This window comes from Hippoglossus hippoglossus, chromosome 18 (genome assembly GCF_009819705.1).
Source record: "Hippoglossus hippoglossus isolate fHipHip1 chromosome 18, fHipHip1.pri, whole genome shotgun sequence".
In the NCBI taxonomy this organism is placed as follows: Eukaryota; Metazoa; Chordata; class Actinopteri; order Pleuronectiformes; family Pleuronectidae; genus Hippoglossus; species Hippoglossus hippoglossus.
This window is the reverse complement of record NC_047168.1, coordinates 2833037-2860139: the sequence shown is the minus strand read 5'-3', so window position 1 is coordinate 2860139 and position 27103 is coordinate 2833037. Positions and strand designations below refer to the sequence as shown.

The following is a 27103-nucleotide window of genomic DNA, read 5'->3' as shown; positions in this document are numbered from 1 at the left end:
TTCAGTAAGATGCACATTTAAAGATTCAGTGTGTAGAATTTGGTGAGATGTGGTGGTGCAGTTGCATATTGCAGCTGAGTTCCCCTCACAGCTCGCTCCCCTTCCAGACCCGCTCCTGATGTAAATATAAAGTATTTAAATATAAGGGGCTCATTTAAGGGGGAAAGAAGTCCACAATTTTTTGAATTTAGATGAAACACACTAGTTAAAACATCAGTAGGATTATTTCATATTCATTTTCTGTCAATTGATCCCTTTCACCAAAATCTTACACACTGAACTTTAATTCATTCCATGTTTACTTTTAGCTCCATAGCTTTGAACACACACCATTAAATATATACACATTGTGTTCTTCTAAAAAACCTGGAAAATAAAAAGTTAGTAGTTTATTTAGACAACTGACAGGACATTACCTCAGGAAACATGCAGCTGAACTGGGTGAGTTGTGTGATGCAACAATATGATCGATATTTAAATTCCCATATATTAGTCTTCACTATACCTGACATTCATGGTCTCAATAGCTGCTTCTTTCTGATATCTCTGTCCCAGCTACTATAATGGGGGAAGGTTCCTGATGCTCACAGAGGAATCAGGGCTCCTCCTTGGTTTTCACATCATGGACCATAGAAAGAATTCATAAAATGTTGTTGTGGGTCCAGGAATTTTTTCACTTTCTTTAAGATTGCGAGATGAGAGTGTTTGATAACATTTTTGATGATTTCTCAGGAAATAATTTATGTATCTTGACTGAAAAAGAAATCAAGCATGATTGGTGCAACTTGGTTGTATTTAAGGGGAGTGTTGGGCCTTGGTGGAGTTATGCACTTTACTCAGTGGCATTGTAGTTTGATCATAGGGCCTAAAATTCCCACCAAGCTTATGTTTTAAAGCTGTGTTATGTTTGCAAGACATCCACAGTGAGCAAGAAGCGAATCAGAGATTTGTTGGTGGTAAAATCCGCGAGTGCATCTGCAGGACTGTTTACTCCCTTTGTCTGTGTCTCTGTTTGGCCTTTTTAGACCTTCTTTTGTCTCAAACTCTGAGGCTGTGTTAGAGCTGTGCTGAACCGGGATGGAGGAGAACAACATGTTCCTCTGAACTACCCCCTGACCCCAACCATCCTGAGACTGAGACAGACTCCTGCAGTACACCAGCCAATCCACTGGTCAGTTACACTTTCTGAAAAAGTGAAAGTAAAATTCATTAAATACCCTGAAATCAATGAATTTATTTTTAATTGTAAAAGATACTTCCTGTTAGTGGCTACACTGAAAAAAATAACTCATTGGGTGAACTCAATTCAATTGTATCTCCAACTCAATTTAATGAAATCCCTGCAATATAATTTCTTGTCATTAGTCCAACTAATTTCTCTCACATAAAGCTAAAATAACATTATTACATTAACTAGTTGATTAGTTAAGTTGATTTACATAACACCAACTTATCTCTTTTAAAGGCAGCTAAAGTAAAATATCGACATAGATGATGTTAAATTGATTTTAGTTAGTCCAACACAAAATTATATAATTGGAAATTAATAAGGTAATATTGCTTTTCATCTGATCCCCGTTTAGACGCATGAGACAAACCTTGTTTGAGTTTTTTTTTTAATTTTAAAATGCTCAGAAACTGGCATAGTAAAAACCAACCAACATTGAAAACTTTTTTGTTTGTTTTACAACAAATATCAAGAAACAAACTGATCACGAAATAAAAGCAACACAATCCTGACAGTAATCCTGAATTCAACATCAATACATACATTTTTATACTTATAATATATTAACTTTTACTTGAATACACTTTTCTTTAATGCTAAACCTTTTGAAGTGCACTGGAAAGAACAGTACAGACCAACAGAATCTGGATTTAACTCATTATAACTCATTAAAGCAGTAATTTAAATGTAGCTTCTAATCTGTAACAGAGTGACTGGCAGCATTAAGAGGTCATTCACAACCAATGAAAACTACAGTAAAATCGTGTTTATGTCCATTTGGCCTGAGTTGAGAGTCATGAAGGTGACAAGGCAGCAGTACAAAAGTGGTGTAGAGCAGAGACAAAGTCACATAGATGGAAAGGGGAAGTTATGTGGACAGAATTTCCATATGTGAACATACTTCTCCCATACTTTGTCGGCTGTGTTTCCCGCTCATGCAAACAACTTTATTTTCAGCTGCTGTATCTTTGCATAGAGCTTGTGCACATTCAAATTCATTTCTGAATAAACTGGAAAGTGTACTTGAGGTTGTCTGGAAAGCTCAGATCAAAGCATTAATGAGCCCAAACAGCATGATGAACCCCATTATCACCCTTCCTAAGTTGTCCATGACTTTGATGCCTTCAATCACGATTCCCACGTCCTCTGGCTCCACATCTCCATCTCTTCAGATAGTGTATATCCACATGATTGCGAGTGCAATGTCCCTCTCTGCACCCTCAGTGGCGGAGGCCTAAACAACCCAAATACAAAACACTTTTTAAGTACAATGCTGAACAACGCAATAGAAAATTACAAACAAAAATATAAAGTAGAATTCTTACATGAACTGCAGTTTGAACTTAGTATCTGATAATAATCAGATACTAAGTCATAATGATGACACAGAGCCGCTGCCGGTGAGAACAACTGACAACCGTGACACGGAGCCGTTCAACGGTGGCGACGTTCCGCGGTGGCGACGTTGTGCGGACGTTATGCGGCTGGTGTGTGGCTATATGAGCTCATAATTCCTCTACATATGACACATTTCGGCTGCTAAAAATGCCCGTGGCATAACCCTTGTGTTGTCCCTGCTTCCACCGGGCTCTTGGCCCCCTCACATAGCCCACCCCATATTAGGACGCACACGTAGCGCAATAGACAAGTGAGCAGCCCTTGCAGATGTATTTGTTACACCCGCGGCACATGGTGTGAGTTTTACAGTCCTTTTTCCTGCTGCATATCTGACACCTCTTCCTCTTACTCGCCCCGAGCGGGGCTGCTGCTAGGGCTATGGAGGAGGCCGGACACTCGGGTCGAGCGTCGGAGTCAACAGCTCTCTGTGCGGCGGCGGCTTTTACAGCCTTCACAACCACGGCGGACGCGTCCGTGCGGGGGATGCGCTCCCTTCGTGCGATGAACAGAGTCACGAGAGCCTTTCCCAGCTGCTCTAGGAACACCCTCCGCTAGTTCCGCTTGCCCGGCATCCAGTCTGGGTTGATCTCTCTCCATATCACGAAGGCGTTGTAGGAAGAGACGTCGAGAATGTTGTGAAAGACGACCAGGGGCCAGCGCGCGGTCATCCTCCTGCAGCTGTACGTTCCGATCACCTTGTCTAGGTTGTCCACGCCACCTTTGTTGCGGTTGTAGTCCAGGACGATGACCGGTTTCCCGTCCTCGCGGTCGCTGATGTTGGCCTCAGGGTGCCGTGTGCTCAGGAGCACCACATTCCTGTTTTTCTTTGGGATGTAGGACACCAGAGTGGCAGTGGGCGTGAATGTGAACTTGGATGAGAACACCTCTCTTCCCTTGACCGCGAGCAGCCCGGTCGGGAGCTCGGGCTTGTTCTTCCGAACAGTGCCGACCTCGATGAGCTTCCTCTCCAGGAGCTGCCGCGCGAGTTCATAGGAGGTGAAGTAATTGTCGCACGTGACATTACGACCATGCGGAACCAGTTGCTCGTCCACGGTCACTTCGGGCCCCGGGTTGTAGAGGTGCGGTAGCCGCGACACCCACGCATCCCAGACCTCTCGCACGGCCGCCAATTTGTACGTGGCTCGTCTCGTGCATCTCGTCTCGCGGCCCTCGAAGCGCAGCAGTCTGGAGTACGTGTGGAAGAGTTTTAGGCGCATCGTGGCACGAAATATCGCCCGGCCGCTCTCGGAGTCCCACAGGCTGGCGGCGGCCTCGCCCCGGGACCTGTACACGCCCGCTAAGATCAGCAGCCCTACGTAGGCGCGCAGGTCGGTCTCGTCCATCCCTTTCCATTCGTCACCGTATTTTCGACAACCCTCCTGATTCGTCATCTCCATGATGATGTTCTCTACCGTCGGTGTGATGAACAGGTGGAACGTCGAGGCTAGGTCACCGGTGCGGGACGTCGCGTGGATCGTGGGGCCCCGGGGGACCCCGCTTTGAGCCGCAGCAGAGGAGGAGGAGGAGGAGGAGGAGGAGGAGGAGCAGTGGCCCTCCTCTCGGCCGTACGCCCTCGAGGACCATGTTATTTCCCCGTTTCTTGAGGGGAAGGTCTCTCTTTCCACGAGTCCGGTGGTGGTGGTGGTGGTGTCGCCGTGGTCTTGTCCTCCTTCTTCTTCTTCTTCCAAGGATGAAGAATCTGCAGAAGCATCACCCACTGGGTCGTAGTCTTCGTCACCGTCGTCGTCTTCGTAGTCACCGTCGTCGTCTTCGTAGTCACCGTCGTCGTCTTCGTCTTCTTCGCTATCGCCGTTGTCTCCGTCTCCGTCTCCATCCTCTCTGTCTTCTTCTCGGTCTGCTTTTCTGTCTGCTTCTCGGTCTGCTTCTCCATCTCCTTGTCCGTCCGCTTCTCGGTCTGGCTCTTTCGCGTCCTCTTCGGGTTCAGAGGATGGTTGCTGGGAGAATAGCTGTTGGAGAACCTGTTCTCTGGTGAAACGCTCCTGACGCGACATCGTGCCATGGTCCGTGAGAGAGTGGCACACTGAGACTTATATGTGGGTCTAATGTACCCCCCTTGATTTTAATTGGAATCAGGTGTGGGTCTAAATGACCCCACAGAGCACCACAGCGCCCTCTCTGGGGGTCTAAATGACCCCTTCCATGACAATCGAGAATGACAATCCATTGGTCTCAATTACCCCAGGAGAATTGGATAATGACAATCCTTGGGTCACCCTAACCCTAACCCTGACCGGCCAGGGCTTGCGTATGATCTCACGCACGCACACACACACACACACACAGACACACACACACTCTGGGTCAATTCGACCCAGGAACAACACAAGGGTTAAGACTAAAGACTAGTGGTTATAGACCTGAGCAAGTCACCACTGTAACTCACTTAAACCTTTAGTGAGTTACAGTCACTCTCACTCTGCAGCGAGGAAAAGGCGGTCATTACTAGCTAGCTAGCCAGATTGCCCGCCAATTCCGATTTGACTAAAAACCGAGCAAAAGTTGCCTGGATTAAATTTTGTCGGCTGTTGCGCATATTTCGGTCAATATTACGGAATGCACATTATTTGACAGCAGGAAACATTAGAAACTACAACAAAATATATTTACTCACCAAGGTTTGGTCTTCCACCTGCGGCAGTGACTCTGGCTTGCAGCTCAAAGCAGACTGAGAAAATGGCGGCCAAAGAAAATCGGGAGAATCAACCACTAGGGGCAGTCCCCCAATTAAACTCATTTATTTTGCGTTCATGAATGTGAGTGAAACAATTAAACTATTTAGTGTTACATCTGTAAAATATTAATGTACACTATTTAAATGGATATATATTAATAAAGCAAACAATATTTAAATTTGTCACCTCTAAGAAGGGCTTGAATAATTTTTTGGAGTGTATAGAAATAAAATAAATAAATAATAATATATTAGAGGAACAAACATCATATTATACAAACACAACCCTTCTGACTGATTGTCTCTTTGTGTATTTGCAGTTCATACTCAAACACGAAAAAAACAAAAGCTTGTGTGTAAAAACCCTGGTCATCAGGACATGGAAGCTCTCGGATGGAGAAAGGGCTCGAGCCTGCAGCCTGCTGGGCCTCCAACGTGCTACTGTAACATCTGTAAGAGACGCTCCTTCCCCACGAGGCTTCAGGGAAGGTAAGAGAGGGAGGGGTTAACTGTTCTACATATAAACTGTGCTTTTAGGAGAGTACATTCATAAAGACGTGTGGAAGAAGCAACCAACATATCTAGATCATGAGTACACACTAATACTCCCAAAAACATGAAGAAAGTCTTGCTGTTGATATACTGCATATAAAAACAAGATTCTACATGTTAGTGATAATCAGTAAAACTATCCCAGGGATATTCCAGCAACTGAGTGTTGTACCTCCATAAGGTTCAATCAATCAATCAAATGTTATTTGTATAGCCCATATTCACAAATCACAATTTGTCTCATAGGGCTTTAACAAGGTGTGACATCCTCTGCCCTTAACCCTCAACTAGAGTAAGGAAAAACTACTAAAAACCCTTTTAACAGGGTAAAAAGAACATAGAATCCTCAGAGAGAAAGTTGAGAGCTTTGTGTGAGAGCTCAATGTTTCCTAATCTCTATAAACAGATTATGTGTGTGAAGTTGTTTAACTTCCTGTTTCTTAAATAAAGTTATAGTTTCATGGATTTGACTGTTGATGTCAGAGACAATTATTTCAAAAATGAACATGGAAGCAGAGGCCAAGGGAGGACTGTCTGTGACCTACATTTCCCATAATGCAACTTTAAAGCATTTTTCGTTGCACCTGATAACTTCCACCTCCTTTTAAACTCTACTCCCTCAGTTTATATTTCAGGGTTTCAGTTATAAATGTGTGTTTTTCAAACTCAAACCAAAGTAACCGGTTTACAGATCTTCTCACAACCACACAATGAAAACTGTTTTCACTGATGACTTTATATGAGTGTTAACGGTGAAGACAAGAGTCTTGACTGCCCCCTGGTGGCTGACTGAAGTACAGGCCATACACACTGCCCCCTCAATGTTAGTGGAGTGAAATCGATAAAACTAAAATGACTTGATTGACATGAAGAAACTTTGAGTGGAGATGCGTCATCCATGTTTATATACAGTTCATGGACTTTTACAGACTGAGTAAAACTTGTCTTGGTGGGTAAACTGTGTAAACTAACACTAACTATGTTACATTTTGGAATGTCCCTTTTAAAATCTCAAATTTTGTTAAAATAATAGAATTGCAACGCTTGCTTTAAGCTTTCAGCCAAATATTATAGATCTATTCCAATGTGGCTTTGCTGCATGTGCACTGTCAGCCTGTCCAACACTGTTTTCTGTGGTACGGGAAATTTCTTCAACCTCTTCCAGGTCCATCCTGTTGTCAGCTGTCACTGCTGCTAAACTGGTTTCTTTGCTGTGGAGTAGATAAATAGAATTCATGTGCCACTTGGCGACCTGGTTCTTCAGTGGGCCCAATGAAAGAGCAAGTTAACTGGCTGCATTTCTGATGCCAGCTAAAGCATGTCTTTGTTGTTCGACCCAAAAACCAGCAAAGCCTTATTGATTTATTGGGGTTTGAATTTGAATCTGTAGTTTGGACGTTTTTCTGTGTCAAGTTAAACTTCATATTTCAGTAGTTGGCGTGATGCTAATAAGCATCTACTTTGTAGAGAAGAGGGTCTGTGAGCGGAAACTGTAAGGGAAAAGGGGGGACAATGTGACGATAAAAATTTAATTTAATTCAATATGTTTTTTAGATGTTATTAATAACTGCATATCGAAATCTATGTGTCCTTGGATCCAATCTTTTTTTCTCCTAATGCCAATCTTTTAATTTAAAAGAAACACACACCGCTCAAGCCAATCAGAATCGAGCAGCCGCTGCATCAGAAAGTTGCTGTGTGCCTGAGAAATAGCTAGCTTCCTCCTGCTAAAGGCAAAAATGGACACATTTTTAAAAGGAAAAAGACCATCAGACAAGCAGACTGAAGATGACTCAGCTGCAAAACTGCCACAACCATAAAATACCACCTTGGCATCTAAAACTCGGAGGAATGAAATCTCTTCTTCCATTTGCCACCACATACCTCTGCGAGTCTGGCTTTTCTACATTGCAGGTATTGAAAACAAAGCACAGAGCATATCTACAAGTGGAGAATGACATTCGTCTGACAGCCATAAAACCTAGGATAGATAAAGTGTGTAGGAGCCACCAAGCCCACCCCTCCCACTAGTGAGGGACCAGGTATACACACAGAGACAAACATACTTGTATGACAAGCACTGTTTATAACGGGAGAGAGATACTGAATGTAAAGAATAACAAAATAGAAAAACTAGAATATATATGTATATATAAATGTGTTTATGGTTAATATTACAGAAATGACAAGGAATGTTTGTAACACATGACAAATTATTAATTATAAAAAAAAATAAGGGAAATATATTAAGAAGCTGTATGTTTAATTTTGGATATTTGGAAGTTTGGGAACCCCTGGCATAGACCATGAGGTCCAGCTAGTAGACCTGTAGCTATGCTAACAGGTAGAGGCACATACATCTAGACAATACTGTCAATAACAGGATTTACTTTAGCTGTATTAAAATAAGATCCTATATGTCAGGTCATAGTGTATGTATGCAAATACATTTTTCAGATATTTCATCCACTGCCTGCCCTAAATTAATACAATCCATGATAATGATAATAATAATGTCCCATTGTTTCTCTCAGGATTGTGTCATGTATACGTGAAGCCATTTCACACAATCAGCAAGTGGTTGTGATCACTTTTAAACCCCAGACGGTCTTTTATTTGTGAGCTGATATAGAGAAAATATTCTTTCTTTCAGACTGTGTGTGTGTGTGTGTGTGTGTGTGTGTGTGTGTGTGTGTGTCAGCCACACTAGTGGTCAGACACTGCATGAATTGCATTCAAGGCAATGCAGCCTACTTGCATAACACATTTCATACAGAGGGTAAAGTTAATTCACTGACAGAGCAGAGGGATGTGCTGTCACCTTGTGTATTGTTTACAATGCAGATTATTGACATTAGGTCTGGCAAAACCAGTAATTTAGTTTAATTTTACCAGAGAACTTAACAGTCCCATGAGCCTTTGGATACGATGTGACCAGCCGTGGACTTGTCCATAGGAGACGACTGACTTGCTCAATGTCAGTTGATGACAGATAAGCAGATACACACACAAAGCCTACCTGGGTAGCAGGGAACATAATATTGATCACACACACACAAGGAGGCAAATACTGCACTTTTGGGGTCACAAACATTTAAAGGACATTTATTCTTTATTTTTCTCTTTTATTTGGGACTTTAACAGAGCTCTATTTTTGCATTTTTTAGTGTGTTCATACAACAAATCCAGAACTGTGACTGTATGTTGATTGTTGTGAGGCAATACATTTGTAATCTGTTCAACACAGTTAAACTCCTCTCTTGAGTTATTATAAAGGCAAATGCTCACGGACCTATATAGATGTTAACACCTCAGCTCCTACCATTGGCTTAGAACTTAAAGGGGCGCTACATATGTCTTTTCTTTCTTATTCTGCCACTTCAGCTCTAAAATTGTCAGAGGTTTCCTGTTGGATTCAAGTCACAGAACAGACTTGGGTGGGTCATTGTTTTCACAGTTTTTTTTTACAAAGTGCTTTGATGGATCATAGTCATGTTGGAAAATACCTCTTCTGCAAACTGCTGCTTGCCTCTGTATTGTTTTAGTTTTGGGAGCAATGTTTCTTTCTGGACGTCATCTGTAGAGACACACTTAATGCAACGTTCTTCACATTATCTGATCAGTCAACACCAATTAATACAGATAAACATTCTACAGCCAAATCAGAAGTGCTTACTATTAATGCAAGGTTGTATAAATAGCGTCTCCGTCTTATGAGACTCAGTTGAGCTTCTGACAGGTGGTTCCTCACCATGTGGAGCCATCAATCTATTCAACTCATTCTTGGAAAGAGAAGTATTCCTCTAAAGGTCTTAGAATCTTTGGTCTAACCCCAGTTATTTTATCTGCATTAGTATATTTGTGGTGACTTTCAGCTTTAAATAAGCTAACACTAAATTAGAAGGATGACTATCTGCTTGACAACTATGGACATGATCAGAACATGCATTGCTCTAACTGACTGGATACCTGCCACCTCCTCTGTCTGCATAACAGTGTCAGAGGGCTCCAGCCTTCTTCTGAGATCAGTGAGCTGAGACGCAATGGTGATGAACAAGCCCAAAGGGGGCACTGTTTCACCACCAACGATAAAGCCCTTCGCCTGCCCAACGCACATTAACGGAGGAGCCAGCAAGCTGCCCCAATGAAGTTTATATATTATCTTGATACCACTTTTAATGTCTTGGAAATATACAGAAAACAGGAAGCTATTGCCACAACATATAATCATTTTGTTTGTGAAGATTCTATGTCATCCAGGTCATGGTTGTCCAAGAAAACTTGGTTCGATGGCAACTGGACTTGGATGCAGATACTTGGAAGATGTTTCAGCTCTCATCTAAGGCCCTGCTCATATCTGTGTGTTACATGTGTCCATCAACATCTGTTATGTTTGGAGCAAGTAGCTTGTGAGTAAAAGGGTTTGAAAGTTGAACCGCAGCGATTGATACTTCAATGTATAGCTGATTATATATAGTTGTTATGGAAGTTTTCTGGAAGCTGGTGAAAGGAGAACTCAGGCAGCAGCTGATCTCTTATGCAGACTATTTTAATGTAGACTTGATGCATCAAGGAGACCAGAAGGTGAAACAATTTACAAACTTCAACAGAGTAACATGAGCAATTCTCACCCCCAAGTCTGAAGATGTCTCCCACAGCATCCGCATACTGTATATCTTTCTCTACTTGCATCTCCCATTCCAACAGCACATTCATAAATGGCTAGAATTACTGTCACTCTCTATGTTACATGTAGGTGTTCACATCCTATTGGATAGTTAAGCCCAAAGTATGCATTCCTTAATCACATTGTGTCCTTACGTCTTGGCCCTGGTGAAATACGCAAAATCACGTTTGTGATGCCAGTGAGAAGGATATGGAACGGCCAGTTATCTTAGATTTGCCGACAACTTGGGGAAAGTTCATGTGGCTTTGTGATAGGAAAGTCTAGAGTAACTACCCTGAAAAACATGACTATTCCTAGACTAGATGCTACTTTAGCTGTACGAGTAGTTCAAATGCTGTGCTCAGAGCCACAGCTTGACCTTCAAGAGTCCATTTTTTGGACAGACAGCCAATCTGTACTTAAATATATCTGCAATCAAACCAAGAGATTCCACACCTTTGTGGCCAATAGACTTGCTGTAATTCATGACTTGTCAAAGGAGACTCAGTGGAGGATTGTAGACTCTAAACGCAATCCAGCAGATGATGTTTGAAGGGGATTAAACGTTGAACCTTTCCTGAAGTCTAAAAGATGTCTACAAGGACCAGAATTTCTACAAGAAGAGGAATCTCATTGGCCAAAGAACTCTGACAAAAGGAAATCATTCAAAGAAGGAAGATGACAAATGCTAGTTTGCAGCTAAATAGTCATAAATCACTGAAGGGACATGCTCAAAGACTAAAGGTGACATTAAGAACAGCTCTGACTGTGGAAGATATGGAAGATGCTGACAGAGCCATATTCGCATTCGAACAATGACAATACTTTAAACCAGACATTACTCTCCTTGAGAGAGGAAAATCCTGCCAAAAAGACAGTCCTATATTGAAAATGGATCCGATCCTAGACCAAGGTATCCTGAGATTGGGGAGAAGATTAACAGATCAGCCTTGACAGGAAGCATAAAAATTACTATAATCTTACCCAAAAAATCCCACGTATCAAATCATTCTAAGACACATACATACCCAAGTTAGTCATTCTGGAAGTAACCATATGCTCTCAAAGCTAGGACAGAAATGCCGGATGTCCTCTGCAAACTCTTTATCATTGAGAATTATCAGAAACTTTGTTTTCTGTAGACGAATGCAATCCAAAGTTGGAGAGCAAAACATGGCCGATCTTCCACAGGACCGTGTGATGCCAGATTTGTCCCATTTCCCCTCAGTTGGCATTGACGATTTTGGAAGGGCGGTTCCTTTAATGCCAAGTTACTGTTCTAGTCTCTGTAATAAAATTTGATGGTCAATAGTGTTGAATGCTGCACTAAGATCTAACAGAACGAGGACAGACACAAATCCCTGATCTGAAGCTATTAGAAGGTCATTAGTGACTTTTGCCAAGGCTGTCTCCGTGCTGTGATTGGCTCTAAACTCCGACTGAAAGTCTTCACATACATTACTTTCCTGGAGAAACTCACACAGCTGATTGGCTACAACCTTTTCAAGCATTTTTGAGAAGGGGTTTGATTACAGCTAGTTTAAAGGACTGTGGTACATATCCTGATGATAATGACAGTTTGATTGTGTTCAGTAACGTACTATCAATTAGGGGCAGAATTTCTTGAAGTAATTTTGTGGGAATGGGATCTAAGATACAAGTTGTGGTTTTAGAAGATGAGATTATTTTTGCTCAGCTGATCGAGGGTGATCAGAGAGAAGCGGTCTAAATAATTGGTAAGATTCTCAGCTGTTTCTGAGATTTCTGTTCTTGATAGGGTATTAGTGCCAACTGAGGGCAGGAGATGGTTGATTTTATTTCTAATAGTTAGAATTTTATCATTAAAGAAGGTCATAAAGATATTGCTGTTTAGGGATCGAGGAATACTGGGTTCGGTGGAGGTGTTACTCTCTGTCAGCCTGGCTACAGTGCTGAAGAGAAACCTGGGGTTGTTTTTATTTTTCTTCTATTAGTTTGGAGTAGTAGGCAGCTCTTGCTTTGTGTGGGGCCTTCTTATACACTTTAACACTATTTTTCCAGGCTAGGAGATATTCAACACAGTTGTTGGAGCGCCTCCTCCTTTCTAGTAAATCTAGAATAGAATTAAAAATTCTCCTCACCTTCAAGGCCCTTAATAATATGGCACCATTATACCTTAAAGAGCCGATATCCATATCAACCCAGAATTCAGGCTTACTTTCAGCTATCAAGCTCCTCTCCTGTGGAATCATCTCCCACTTACAGTTCGGGAGGCTGACACCATTTGTACATTTAAGAGTAGGCTTAAAACCTTCCTTTATGATAAAGCTTATAGTTGGAGCCGTTCCAGGCTTGTCTTGGACCTGCTCTTAGTTATGCTGCTATAGGTCTAGAATGTCGGGGGACACATGACACATGGAGCTTCTCTTCCCAGCTTCTCCTTCCTCTTCTCCCTCCTTATCACATCAAAGAAATTAATATGTCATCAAGACTTGACTTCTTCCCCGGAGCCCCTATGCCTTATCATCCGCAGATCCAGGGCCGCAGCTGCAGCCACATCGTGGATTATGATGGTGGAACGCGTATAAGAGATCGTGATCATAATGGCGGATCCTGTATATTGCTGGCTGATCGTGATAATAATGGCGGATCCTGTATCGTGTTGGCATCTGATAGTGGTGGTGGACCACGATTGAGGTGGCAGCTGATGGTGGATCCTTATGGCGGCAGTGGATCATGATTGTGGACTATGGTGGCATCAGATCGTGATGGTGGATCATGATCGTGGTGGCTGCTGACCATGGACTATGATTACAACAAGACTGCTTGATATACAATATTTCTACTCAGATACTTTACCATTACTGACAATAATCCATCAATTCATTTACCTTCCATTATGCAACAAAGTGTTTATTCTAATCAATGCTGCAAACACCCTTATCTTTCTGATGTTCTACGTTACAAGTGGCATCTATTGCACTTCTGTCTGTCCTGGGAGAGGGATCCGTCACATGTGGCTCTCTCTGAGGTTTCTACGTTCTTTTTAACCTGTTAAAAGGGTTTTTTTGTTGTTTTTTCCTTACTGTTGTTGAGGGTTAAGGGCAGAGGATGTCACACCATGTTAAAGCCCTATGAGACAAATTGTGATTTGTGAATATGGGCTGTACAAATGAATTTGATTGATTGAAGGTTTTACAGTCAGAGGTAATTCTCACTGTGATTAAGATCATAAAACCTGTTACACTTAGAGATATGTTAACTAACAAAAGTGATTTAACTATTGAGTTAAAGCGGTTTCTCCGTGCCCACATCAGGGATTGAAACAGTACTGAGCTTTTCCAAGAGTTAAGTAATGCTAAGCAGCAAGACAAACAGAGCCCACAAAATGATGGATTTTGTACAAAAATTGTTGGAGTTAGTGAGTCACATGACTATATTATATTGTATTGTATAATTACATTAGATAAACAGGATCCACCTCTCTATTTATATATATTAAATCATGTCACATGACCCACTGACCAATTTTGTTTTGTATAATAATAATAATAATAAATTTGTGGTTATATACAAGTTTGAATTATTTACTTAACTGTTATTCTTTCATACATTTACACATGTCATCTATTTCAGAGGTCTGTGAAGCAATCGACACAATCTTAAGACCCAAGTTTGCAACTTTTCAAAATAAAAGCTGTGTAATTGAGCTTGATATAAAGCACTGCAACAACAAAACTAACATTATGCTTTTACTTTAAAAGACAAATTGCCATCACAATGTCTCATAGGGCTTAACAAGGTGCAATAACCTCTGTCCTTATCCCTCAGCAAAAGTGAGGAAAAACTAGCAATGACCAGTATTTAAATGTTGAAATAAACTTGTTTGCATGCAAATAGAAAAAACACCTACACATTGAGAAAACGTCAATTTGACGAGGCATGCGTTGCAAAAAAAAACGACAATGCAAATGTTTCCAAGGAAATGTGACTACAAACTTATCGAGAAGTGCTCATTCTCATCATTGAACTATAGCCACGTTCATCACTTTTTTGGGTCCTTTTTGCAGCGCATGTGTCGTCAAATTTATGTTTTTTTTCTTAATTTACACGTATTTTTTCTATTTGCATGTGTTTTCTTAATTTGCTGTGTGTTGAGCTCTCTCGGCCACAGTGACATACAGACAGAAGCGCTTTTTTGTGTCCTGTGTCTCTAGAGAAGCAATTTGGAATTTGTTTCGAGTCAGTGGATCACAACATAAAAGTTTAAAAAATATATATTTATATTCATATAAAATGGAGGACGCACATAAGAGCAGATGTGTCCTGTTTTTGTATGGTAGCAGAGGTCAGTGGGTCACTAGCATGGAAGATATTTAGCACGCACACACGCACACTCACACACACACTAAGCTAACACAAGTCAAAATGGCGGTTATTTTTTACGCACATAAACGCCCACAGAACATGTGCTTACCTGAATGAAGCTCTGTCATGAACTGTAGCTCTGTCACTTCATTCTCATTGAGTCTTTCTCCTCTTCTACGATTAAGAAGCTTCACGTGTTTATCACCGTTTGTTTGTAGCCCTCACGTTAGCATCACTGGAAGGCGGGCGGGGCCGTTTTTAATTCCCGTTTTTAAAGTGCAGGTGTTGAGCCAAAAGTGATCGTCTTCTAAAAGCTGATTGCGTAGCCATTTAAAGTAGTACTCTCCAGTTTATACACAGTACATGTAGTACCTGCTGCTTTTGTCTGAATCATAACTTTTACACTCACTTAACCTTATGATAGACTGGTTATTTATCGACTGTACTGCTGGTGCTGATGTGTTTGTTCGACTTTGTCTAACAATGCTCCATCCATTGTAGTTGTTAAAACCAGATCTTCTTTTTTTTTTTATTCACAAGTGCCCATAATCATTTTACAGTGTTATACTATTAATACTCTTGTTGTCTGTTTTATTCAATTCTTATTTTATTAAAAATGTTTTTACTCAGGTGCTACAACCACAGAAAAAGCTACATTTAAAAAGAATCAACAGCAAGTAACAGATTCCCTTTCCCCCAAACTTCACCCACACCAAAAACAGTGTGTTGGTTCATCTCAGCAGATGTGACAAGCGTTCAGAAGGATGCAGACTTAAGGAAAGAGCCCTCAGTCAACAGCCTCCATACAGGACAAGGACACAGAGAGACATTTATACACCATGCAAGTGGCGGCTGACTGGGACCAGAACACCTCAATGTCACCACTCTCCTCAAAGACACTCATCTAACCAAGCAAGCACAAGAGGGAGCTATTGCACTTTAGTTCACAAGATCTCAGCTCTCAAGCAGTTTGATGACTTTATTAACATTTGTTTCACACAGCACCAATACCCTTCTGTCCAATCAGCTGTGAGAGGGGACAGCAGGAGGAGCCGTCATTGCTCTGGAGCTCGCCATCAATTCACATGTCACGGAAATGCAGACGTTAAGAAATCCCGATATTCACATTTCGTTTTTCTCCACAGCCCCCCCATTGAAGCACTCACACTGAGAGCGGTTTGTCAGAGGAGTTTATTTTTCATTTATGTACAAGCGTGTCTGTCACCGAGGCGGGGACCGTCTGAGATATACAAAAAAAAAAAAAGAGTAGAAAACATATAAGGTGCAAAAACAAACACTGATGCATGCATCCGTACTCACCCCCCCTTCCCCCGCACCCCCACCCACCCTCTCCCACAAGCTACTGTATGTACAGCAGGTTCACATTGACTGACATCAGACATCATGCTCGGTTACACGCCCCGCCAAGTTGACGGGGGGGGGTCACAACCAGCTAAACACTTAGTAGACACAAGTCCCCTACGCGCCCGTCTCCATGCTGATGTGCCAACTACTCTCTACAGCTCGCAGAGCGGTGTGGCTCTCATCTGAAGGGCGGGAAGGGGACAGGACAATATGTACAAGACTGAGCACCCCGCGTGCTGCACAGAGCAATCTACATGGCAGCAAAGCATAGGCAGTCGAGCAAAAAGGATTTATCAAAGAAAGCACCGTTGACAAGTGATGAGTGCGTGTGTGTGTGTGTGTGTGAGTCTAAGGATGTCACAGTCTTCCGTAGAAGATGATTTAGAGTTTACAGCAAGTATCCCTGTTTCAGTCAGTGTATTGTGATGGGTTTGGAATGTGCCTTGCAGACATTCAAGCACGCACACACACACACACACACACACACACACACACACACACACACACACACACACACACACACACACACACACACACACACACACACACACACACACACACACACACACACACGAGCAGTGGTGTGATCACAGGAGCTGGACTGGAGCTCAGAGGAGCGAGTCGCCATGTCAGTTAAGGTTTCTGAGTTTTTCCGATGGTAACGCCAAATGTGAGGGTGGCCACGCCCATGCCTGGCCTGACCTAACCTTCCGACACACACGCACACGCACACGCACACACAGAGTTAGAAATCCAATCCAATGGTCAAACTCAGGGGCTATTTCAAGAAGCACAATTACTCGAGGTGACTGTAAGACAGTGTGATTAAAGCTGCACTGGCTGATTATGAAAGGAAACCACATGTTTTAGTTATTGGCAGGTAGTGAGCCATTAATCAAACGATTTACATTTGCTTTGTTTTAACATGGACATTCACAGCTGTCGCTTGCTAAAGCTGCAGCTACTGTCTGACTACTTTATAGCTAACTTGTTATCATTAATTGGTCGGACGTCATGTTCTGTTGGTTTTGTGTTGAGGTGAGATGTGATTGTATTTTTGTGAACTGGGCCGATAGAGGAATATGAATTTGTTATGAATAAATCACTATTATAACAATTTCACGTCGAATCCTATTCAGTCAAACCTGCAGGTCCAGAAAATATAGATGTAAAAATTAAGGCGGCGCGGTTCAAATAGTTGTATCTAATGTTATTCTACTAATGGTTTTATTTGGACCCATTTCCTACTGAATAATATTATTTGCTAAAAAACAGTGACAGAATTCAAGGAAAGACACTCTGATCACAAACCAAATCATGTTCTTTGAATATGTCAGACATTAGACGAATACAACCAGAACTTTATGTGAGGCTGGATCACAGGTCAGAGAGTTAAACTTTGTACCAGATGACCGGATCGTCTAAATCAGGGGTGTCAAACATACGGCCCGCCAGGGGGTCCAGCTCGGCCCGCCGGATGACTTTGCTAAGTGTGAAAATTACAGAAAGACATAAATTGCATTTCTATAAAAGTAGCTGCTATTCCTAATCAGTCCACTGGGGGTCGCACTGTATCAGTAAGAGAAAGACAAGAGCTAGCTTAGCAGTAGGTTACTACACTACACAGACACAAACTATAGTTTATTGTAACACTATATTAACAACAAGGTTAAATTTAAGAAGCAAAACACTGGGAAAGGGATATTTTTCAATGGTTTATGGGATGTGTAGTTCCTTCACTCTCTGTGAAACGTCAATAGAGAAAATGAATGGGAAATGTATTTCTGTTAATTCTAAATGAGGGGGGGCACTGTTTCGCTCTCTTTACGATTTATTTTTACCGAAATGAGAACTGTTATTTTACATGCACAAATCATGTGGATTTTATTTAATATATCAGAATTTATTTTCTTAAGTTAAGTTCTATATATTTGGTAATATTTATATTTTCGTTTTACCAATATATATTAATACATTTTAATCGGTATCCGTAGGCACCTGTGCATGGAACACTAAGTCCTCAGTTTGAATCTAGGCCAACAGGACCTGTGACTTATTGACTAATTAAAAAAAAAAGAATATTGTGAGCTTCTGTCAAAAGAAGTTTTATCCTCCTTAAATCCAGAATTACTGCAGAATACACATAAATGCTGTTTCCCTGAACTGCTTCTATAGTTCAGCCACAGGATGTGGTTTTCCATGATTCTTTGCATGAATTTTTTCACTTTCTTTAACGTTCATGAGTTTTGATGAAAAAAAACCCAGACATTTAGGGAAACTGATATCTATGAGTATAATTTGGTGCAGATCCAAATGAAAATATGGATCTAGTGAATTTAAATGTGGTTTCATAAGGGGGCTGTTATCTGAATGATGCTGAGGAGAATTCTGCTTCTTGAAATAGCCCTTTAGCACGGAGCTGTGCCGTTACTCTCAGCTGGTGTGTGTCACGATTATTCTGACCCTTAAAACGTGACCTCTGTTTGCCACAAATTCTACAAAAGAAAAAAAAAAACTTTAAATATATCAACATAAATAAACAAAGGGAAGGTAGTATTTCCTTTAAACATTTACAAATAAATACTTGGTTTTGACTTTAGATCCTTTTCAAGCCAAACTGCTGGAACAGATTCTGAATTGAAATAAAACAACACAAGGTGTTTGCTTAAAAAAAGAAAAGTGCAGCGGACAACAAACGTTGCACAACTTAGTTTACTAAGCAGGCTCGATAGAATAAGGGTTGGAAAAGTTTGCTATGTCTGTATGCTGTGGTACTTACAGTATACTAAAAGCAGCCCCTTGTTTAGTTCATGTGAATGACTGTGTCCTCCTCAACACTCTCGGACTGTAATTTAAATAAATATATAGACAATATTTTTAAAAAGAAAACAAAGGAATGAAAGAAAGAGTGATGTGAGGCGGTGAGCGGTTTATGTGCCGCTCTTCTGCTCCCATTCCTGCAAAACAGAGAGAGACCTGCTTAGTTTGTTGATATCATCACAGTTTGCTCACCAGATTTTCAGAATCAAGAAAATCATCCCAATCAGTGGCATCAGTGAAACTGTAATAGTCGTCAATCAAGTAAATAAATATCGTTAAAGTCTAATCAAAAAATGAAAAGGAACCAAGATTCTCAGAAAAATGAGTTTAGCCAAAACAAATCAACAATCAAAGAACCTCAACTATTGATTTAAGGGGGAGTGAAGATTGTTCAAAACCTACAGATCCTGAGTAAAGCCCCAAGATCAACACCTTCACAGTCACTTCTAATCAAGTCTGACTTCACAACTACAGACAGAAGCGCTGCTCTAGACCCTGTCCAGCTTGTGAGCTCTGACCTTGGCCTTCCTGAGGACGTGTCCCCGAACTGTGGGGGCCTTCTGACCAGCCTGCTGCCGGCGGAGCAGCGACGCGCTGTTGACCGGCAGGGAGCAGGACTCTGTGTCACTGGTTTCGCAGCTGGAGAAGGGAGACGACTCCTGTGTCCGTCGCAGCATTGCTGGTGACTGCACACACACACACACACAGACACACACACACACACACACATATGGAGAAAAGTTAGACGGCCAGTGGTGGTAGATGCAGATGGTAGATGATTTTTGAAACAAATAAAAGCAACACAAATAAACCACGGGAGACAGCGGAGGTGTTCTGACCTGGAGGCCAGAGGAGCCAGCTTTTGGTTCGATGGTGAGGCCCAGAGTGACCCCTCCGCTCAACGCCTTTTTCAGGCTCTCCTTCACCTCTGTCAGCTCCAGCTCCAGGTTCACCCTCTCCTCCTCCTTCTGCCGGCACTGCTCCTCCACCTTCTTCAGCCGCTCCGTCAGGGAACCATGAGAACGTTTGCCTAATTGACAAAGAGCGGGAAATTTCTATGTGAACATTTATCACTTTGATAAACCTGATAAAATTACCGCCAGATCATTTTGACAGTATGTTTTTTTTTATTTCACCATATCAGACTAAGACACATATATTCACAGGTGCAGCAGGTGCTGATCCCTGGCATGGCGACAACGTACATAGAATAACTTCCTGTTTGGCAATTTGTCTTCAAAGCAAAAGCACAAACTTTAGTTTGTTGCTGCAATGCTTTAGACTGAGCTGGATTACAGAGCTTTTATTTTGAAAAGTTGTGAACTTGGGTCAGACGATTGTGTCGATGGTCACACAAAATAACACCAGTTAAGAACATCATTTAAACTTACATATACTGTATAACCACACACATGAACATAAAGGAAATTCAGTTTAATTTTATGAAAAACATTGATTATAAAATCGTCACTGCTGATAAACCAGGTAGGATGAACACTTCACTCTGCACCATAGACTGTTTATAAAAAAGCTCTGCAAACAATGTCCAGCACACAAACAATAAAAAGTGATTGTATATTGTAGAACTGTTGAGGAGGACTCACTAATGACAATGTGTAGCAAGATGTAGCTCTGGAGCATTAACACAGGACAAGAGAACAGAACATTCCAAACACGCAGGTTTAGAACAGGCATTGCACTAGTTTCCCTTGAAATGTTATCTTCCTGCTTCTTTTAAATTCCAGACACAACTGGTTTAATGACGAGTATGTATTCAGCAGAAAGGCCGTGTCTCTCACCGGCAGCAGCCTCCACAGCAGTGCGCAGGTCTGTCCTCTCCTTCTTCAGCTGCGTCAGATGGCTCCTGATCTCCTGCTTCTTCTTCATCAGCTCGTCCTCCTTGGTCTGCAGCCGCTTGGCGTCGGCCTCCACGCGGTTCTTCCCGTACTTGCACTGCTCCGCATCTGCACAACAAAGATTTGGGGTGACTTACCAAAAAAGAAAATCGAGAATGTGAGTCTTCCTCAGAAGGCAACAGTCCAAGGAAGTACTGGTTCATGTTTTAGACTTAACATTCCTCATGCTCAACATGTTTAGCCTGTATAAAACGAAACTAAGAGATAATCTGAGAGTTACTCTACAGACCAGTCTAACGATCATTTGAGAGAGCAGTTCAAATGACCTCATTACCTATTCACACACACATTCATACAGAGCATCTCTGTGCAGCATTTATTTATCATACATCACTTACACACTGCCAGCACAGCCGTCAGGGGCAATTAGGGGTTCAGTATGTTGGCCTATAGGACACACACGGAACATGGGGGACTGGGATCGAGCCGCCGACCCTTTGGTTAGTGGACGACCGGCTATACTAAATAGACTATAATGTCACTATACTGAAGTAGCACAGTCCGAGAAACAAGAAAAGTTGTACAACAGATTATCCAAACCAGTTAAACATAAAGCGAATGGACCTGAGATGTTGCTTATAATCCCTCGATTGTCCAGTAGCTGAATCATGAAGTCAATCACGTTCACCAGAAGACATTTTAATAATTGTGCTGGAGGTTTAAATAAAACCTGCCTGATCATTCCCGATCGGTTTCTTTCTCCGTAAGACTAGTTTTAGCGACATTTAGCTGAGCTGCCTGTTGTGAGCAACAGGATTACAGTACACTGGAGGTTTTATGTGCAATTACAGTTTCATCACAGTTTTGCAATTTTAAGTTTTACCTTCAAATTACGTGGAAGCTAATCTGGGTAAAGTGCCTGCTTATTTACAGGCTATATGATGCTCTGACTACATGTTTTTCTTGTGCAGGTATTTTTGCAATGCTGCCCCACAGTGAGACAAACAAAGAGACCATCTGTGTGACAGTGCATTGCCCATGACATCAGCATTAAGACATTTTCCATGACATCAGGAGGAAGAGATCAGATCCTTTATTACCAGGACACTGGTGAGACCTGAACTGCCCAGAAACCCACTGATCCCACAGCCACAGCCTCGAGCAGTCATGAATTACACCAGGACCGTGTGTGTGTGTGTGTGTGTGTGTGTGTGTGTGTGTGTGTGTGTGTGTGTGTGTGTGTGTGTGTGTGTGTGTGTGTGTGTGTGTGTGTGTGTGTGTGTGTGTGTGTGTGTGTGTGTGTGTGTGTGTGTGAGCACGAGGATTTTGCTCCTGAGGAATCACTCAATCAAACCACGCTGACATCTTCAAATTCAATACCCCTATTTGACACTGGAAACATGAGGTCTGTGTGGCGTACTCTAACTCCAACATGACACATGTTTAATTATTTCCATTCCGACATTTGGAGGAAGACAAGCTACACACGCGGTTTAAATCCTTCTCGTTCACACATTAGGCAAAAAACAAAAAGTGTTTTCTACCGCAGGGTTTAACACGACCACATTCACCCTCTTCCAGTGAGGTGGGCCCCCTCTCTGCTATCATGTCTGTATGAGTGCGACCCCGACGCTGGCAGGGGCCTCGAGTCTGGCCCACGTGCGTCACACGAATCGTCTCAAGGGTAAGGATAGGTTTTTAGGTTTTCAAGTTATTTACCCCCTCCCTTACTTAAACCAACTGTAATTTGGACATCCTGCATTTTCCAAATTGCTGTGGAGCAGAGCTTTGCTAGAAAGCAATCAGTGGTGGTGAGGCTGGGTCTGGGGGAGCCAGACACACTGTCTGCTGCTCACTTACAGCACAGGAACTGACTGAGAAAGATGGACTGCTGTCAGTAGTTACTGTCCAAGATAATAGAGTGATTCAAGAAGAAATTACAATGTGACTGTCCTCGTTTTTACAGTCCACGTATGATAAACTCTTCAGTTCCATAATGGAAATGATGCAGATTCGTGGACATACTCTTTTATTTCTCCCCACTTACTGGAGTTGTTGCGTTTCAGAGAGGCCGTCCCATTGGTCCCATTGACTCCATTCTTCTTGGACTGGTTCTTTGGCTCCGCCTTCTGTTTGGATGCCACCCCATTGGTCGCTGCACCCTTCTTTCCCTTCAGCTGATGGGAAGAGAACAAGGAGGAAGGACACTTGTCAAATTACCTGTCAAATACCTCAAGACGGTGTAATACTGCACATACGACTTATATGTAGATGCACTTATTATCCTGAAAATTGTACAAAAAAATCCACATATGAAATGTGTTCATATTAAATACATATTTCTAATTGGAAGCTTAGTCAGAGAGCTAAAATTCCAGGACAGCTACTTATGATGCATTCATGTGGTGTGGGAATGTACTTTAACACCATCTCAAGCTGGTACACAAGTTGCCGAACTGAGGTCAGCACCTATAAACGTAATTGTTATTTACAAAAATAGCAGTTTTAATTTGACTGTTACATGCCTGTCACACATGATCCTTGTTCTTTGCTCTTTGTTATAATGTAAATATTGGAAAGAGGTGTTAGAGTTTTGCTTAAACGCTGTACACACATGAAAATGTTTTGTTTACATCAGGATAAGCAATGGAGAAATGTTAACATTTTATGTTTATTTAATCATTTAATTTCTATATATTTGGTTGTTTACATTTTATAAGTTAAGATAAAAATCTAATTACAATTAGAAAAATAAAATATCTTTGTCATATTGTTTTTTCATATATATATATACACACACATCAGTTGATATATATTAAATTAATATAAGATTAATTAATTAATTAATCAGATTAAATACTTTCATTTATCATTTGGCTAAGCTGTTATTATTATTGGCTCGTCTTCATGTTGCCCTGAACCTGATCTAACTGTCGTGATGCACGTGGCAGACAGTTTGGCCTGCTGCCTGCCGCCTGCCGTACACCTCGCTGGATGAAAGTCAACTCCTCATAGCCGAGCGGTACTTTGTGGTTGCAGAGGCAATGTTAACACCCCTCGGACACGCCACACATGGCACACACATCAAAGGTGTGGCGAGGAGGAGGCGGAGCTCCATACAACACCATGCGGTGACTTATGAGGCCGTCGAGGCAAAGCTGCTACTTAGAGCAGGGCTGTAAAAATATAAATTACACACACAGCCCATGTTCATTGTAAAGGGGAGGAAGGAAATACAATATGTGGGACAACTGAACACAGGCATGGACACATTTTATGCTATACTAGTATACTATCTGGCTTTTACAGGGGAATTATTTCAGAACCGGACCTAAAAACTGTTTCATATCATACTGACAGTAAATCAGAGATTGGTATCAGCTGTAAAAAGCTTGACTGGAGCATCTCTAACTGTAGCACACGGTCAGTGCTTCCAAAGCCCGGTCACGGGAATGAGTCTCAGGCCCTGTCATGGTTAGAATTCAATTTCTAAGAACCACACCAGAAGGGGAACACCATTCACAGGCTGATGGGAAAGAGAGGCGGACTTGTGGGTGGCCAACATCAACACCTTACCTAGTGAGTCAAAACACGCTCCCGCAGGAAAAGTTTACTCAATATCCTCTTTCCCTCGGCAGAGTCGTTCTCAGTGCATGTAAATCAGGAAATTCAGAATTCAACATTTATCTGAAGGGATGCTCCAAAAAGTTCATGAAGGGTGTAAAGGTCCAACTTAATTTCAAAACCCTTTGATGAGAGCTGCTAAGGCAAACAACAAAAACTTGAAGACTTACAGCTGCAATAGTAAATATTTTTCTTATGAATAAGGGATTAAGAATCAATCAGATCAAGTGAAGCAGTTGAAGTATCTCAGGGTCTTGTTCACAAGTGAGGGGAAGATGGAAGGCGAGATAGACAGGTGGGTCGGTGCAGCAAAAGCAGACACGTGAGCGTTGTACTGGACAGATGTGGTGAAGGAGGAGCTGAGCGCAGGGCAAAGCTTTTGATTTTGTATTGTATAGTTTGTTGTGTTTGATTTTAAATGACGTTGTTTTCATTTGCTTGTTCTCTTTGGTGTTTTCTATTCTTGTTTTCATTTGTCCCCTTTGTGAGGCACTTTGCAACATTATTATTATTATCATTAATATTATAGATTGTAGTATATTTGAGGCTGGCTGACCTTTTCCAAAATGATAACTTTTCCTAAACAATGTACTCTTTACTGCTTTTGTACAGTGTGATAGATCCACTGAAATCTGTGAAGCTGCTCTTATCTTGTCTTTGGCTCTACTATTTGTATTACTTGATAAAAAGCATAATAATTTTTTGTTAGCACAATGTTAGCACAGGCATGCAATACAATCTGGAGCTGGAGATGTTAAATATTGCATGGGTCTTAATTTTCCGTGTACTAAAAACTGGATATTGATTAGTACAGGTTATTTCTAACATGATCAAAGATTAAGATCGTTGCTAATATATGGTTTATGGTAATATGGTTTCTTTTCAAACACATGTTCAAAGAAATTGTGACACTAAAGCTTTCAAAGATGACAGGTAGCTTTTAGTGATATATATTTTATCTGGTCCTATATGCGATGTCAACTCAAGCCACAATATTTCAGTTCATTTATTTTCTGAGGATCACTGAAATTGTATCCTACAAATCAACAAAAGGAAAACTTATTTTTAGAATTTTAGAAAGGTGAGTACAAGTAAATAAGAGTGGAAGCAGAAGAGGTTAGTGTGATGCAGCAGAGTGTTAGTCACCTGAGCAGTGGCTTTAGTTTTAGTAGCAGGGAGGAGTTTAGAGGAGACTTTAGAAACAGGGGTTTTGTAGTGACCGGCAGACTTGGAGGAAGAGGAAGCAGGAGAGGAGGAAGGCTTGGGAGGAAAGCGAGAGGCCAGCTTGGGTGAGGGCATGTTATCGTAGAGTTCAGCATTCTCATAGTGCATCTCCCCTTTCAGCTGGCGCCCCCCTGTGCTGGGACTGGAGTGCAGCGCCTCGGGGTCCTCGGGTGAGATCAGGCAATGTGCAAAGCCAGAGGAGAGGAGAAGTGGAGGAAGAGGAGGAGAGGTAGAGGAGAGGCAGAGGACGGAAGAGGAGAAACATTATATAACAGGTGGTAAGAATATCAGGAAATAAGAGAAGCATTTTAACGTTAGTTACACTAAATGGTTTGAATACACAACAAAACAAGTGTTTCTATAATATATGATGATTAAGGGGGAACTCTCTCTGTTCTCCTAACCACTATTCTGAAAACAATTTCTGACATCTTCAGTGACTCTGGAGGAGCTTTGTAAAATCTGCAATTGCATTATGGGAAATGTAGTGAGAATTATTAACGTAGACAATGCTTTCTGGAGCTTGACACACACGTGAGCTGTAAAAATCAGGCTTCTGTTTCTCACCGGTCGCCCAATGAGATGAAAGCACAATATTAAACCACAGGAGTTCCCCTTTAACTGAAGCATTTTTACCTCCAGCGAATCACACGTTACGTAACCACATCTTTTCTCTAAGATTTTACAGGTTTTAGCATCAGTACTCAGTCAAAAGATTAAGAGCCTACTAAATATTTAACATGCTAATGTCTTTCTGTGGGTCAGGAGGTTTAGAGAACCAAAAGAGGAAGGGAGGTGAGGGGAGCGCGATCTTAAGTTTAACCTAGTTTTTAAAATGAACTTTTGTTATTTCTTTTGTCTAGTTCTAGTCTTATATTGCTAAGTTATTCTTACCAATGACAGCTATTCTGATAATGATGTATATGTGCAGATATGTGAAAAGCAGTGAGCAAAGACAGCAACAGTTCCAGCAAAATTGTGAAGAAAACAACTCAAAGAGTTCCCTGTGTACTGAGCTACTCAAGTTTTATCAGTTTTTATTTTTGTCCCAATTCAGCGCCGCATCCTCCAGAGGCTGCATTTAAAGAAGGCGTCACAGCGACACCACTAGGCTGTCTCATTTCCAAATCTCTCTCAAACAAGGTCGAGAAAAGCGTCCCTTCATCCCAGAGCAACAAAGACTCCAATGGTTGGATTCTCGTCAGGCTAACCTATCCCGAGATTCATTGTGCGCAGATGACAAAGCTAACGAGCTAGCTATGCAGGCGGGTGAGCTGCAGTGAGTGCAGCGGCTCTAAGTAGCTAACGATGCAACAGTAAGGGTGAACAAA

The 27103-nt window shown here is 41.6% G+C and overlaps 1 protein-coding gene and 1 long non-coding RNA gene across 3 annotated transcripts in view; one reads left to right on the top strand and one right to left on the bottom strand.

Annotated features, from left to right (window-relative positions):
* Nucleotides 1–16836, top strand: part of LOC117779208 — a 39320-nt gene extending 22484 nt beyond the window's left edge. Inside the window, exons 3-5 of the long non-coding RNA XR_004616950.1 lie at nucleotides 5821–6035; nucleotides 7302–7303; nucleotides 16825–16836. This is a non-coding gene — a long non-coding RNA (uncharacterized LOC117779208). The remainder of the gene's footprint in view (nucleotides 1–5820; nucleotides 6036–7301; nucleotides 7304–16824) is intronic.
* A 647-nt stretch (nucleotides 16837–17483) lies between these two features.
* Nucleotides 17484–27103, bottom strand: part of afap1 (actin filament associated protein 1) — a 63263-nt gene continuing 53643 nt past the window's right edge. The window contains exons 13-18 of one of the 2 annotated variants that reach the window (XM_034615101.1): nucleotides 25695–25937; nucleotides 22972–23101; nucleotides 20868–21032; nucleotides 19908–20098; nucleotides 19587–19754; nucleotides 17484–19205 (exon numbers count right to left, since the gene is read on the bottom strand). In XM_034615101.1, coding sequence (XP_034470992.1) covers nucleotides 19179–19205; nucleotides 19587–19754; nucleotides 19908–20098; nucleotides 20868–21032; nucleotides 22972–23101; nucleotides 25695–25937 — 924 coding nt within the window. In that variant the 3' untranslated portion in view covers nucleotides 17484–19178. The remainder of the gene's footprint in view (nucleotides 19206–19586; nucleotides 19755–19907; nucleotides 20099–20867; nucleotides 21033–22971; nucleotides 23102–25694; nucleotides 25938–27103) is intronic. The other variant, XM_034615102.1, reaches the window with a different exon arrangement.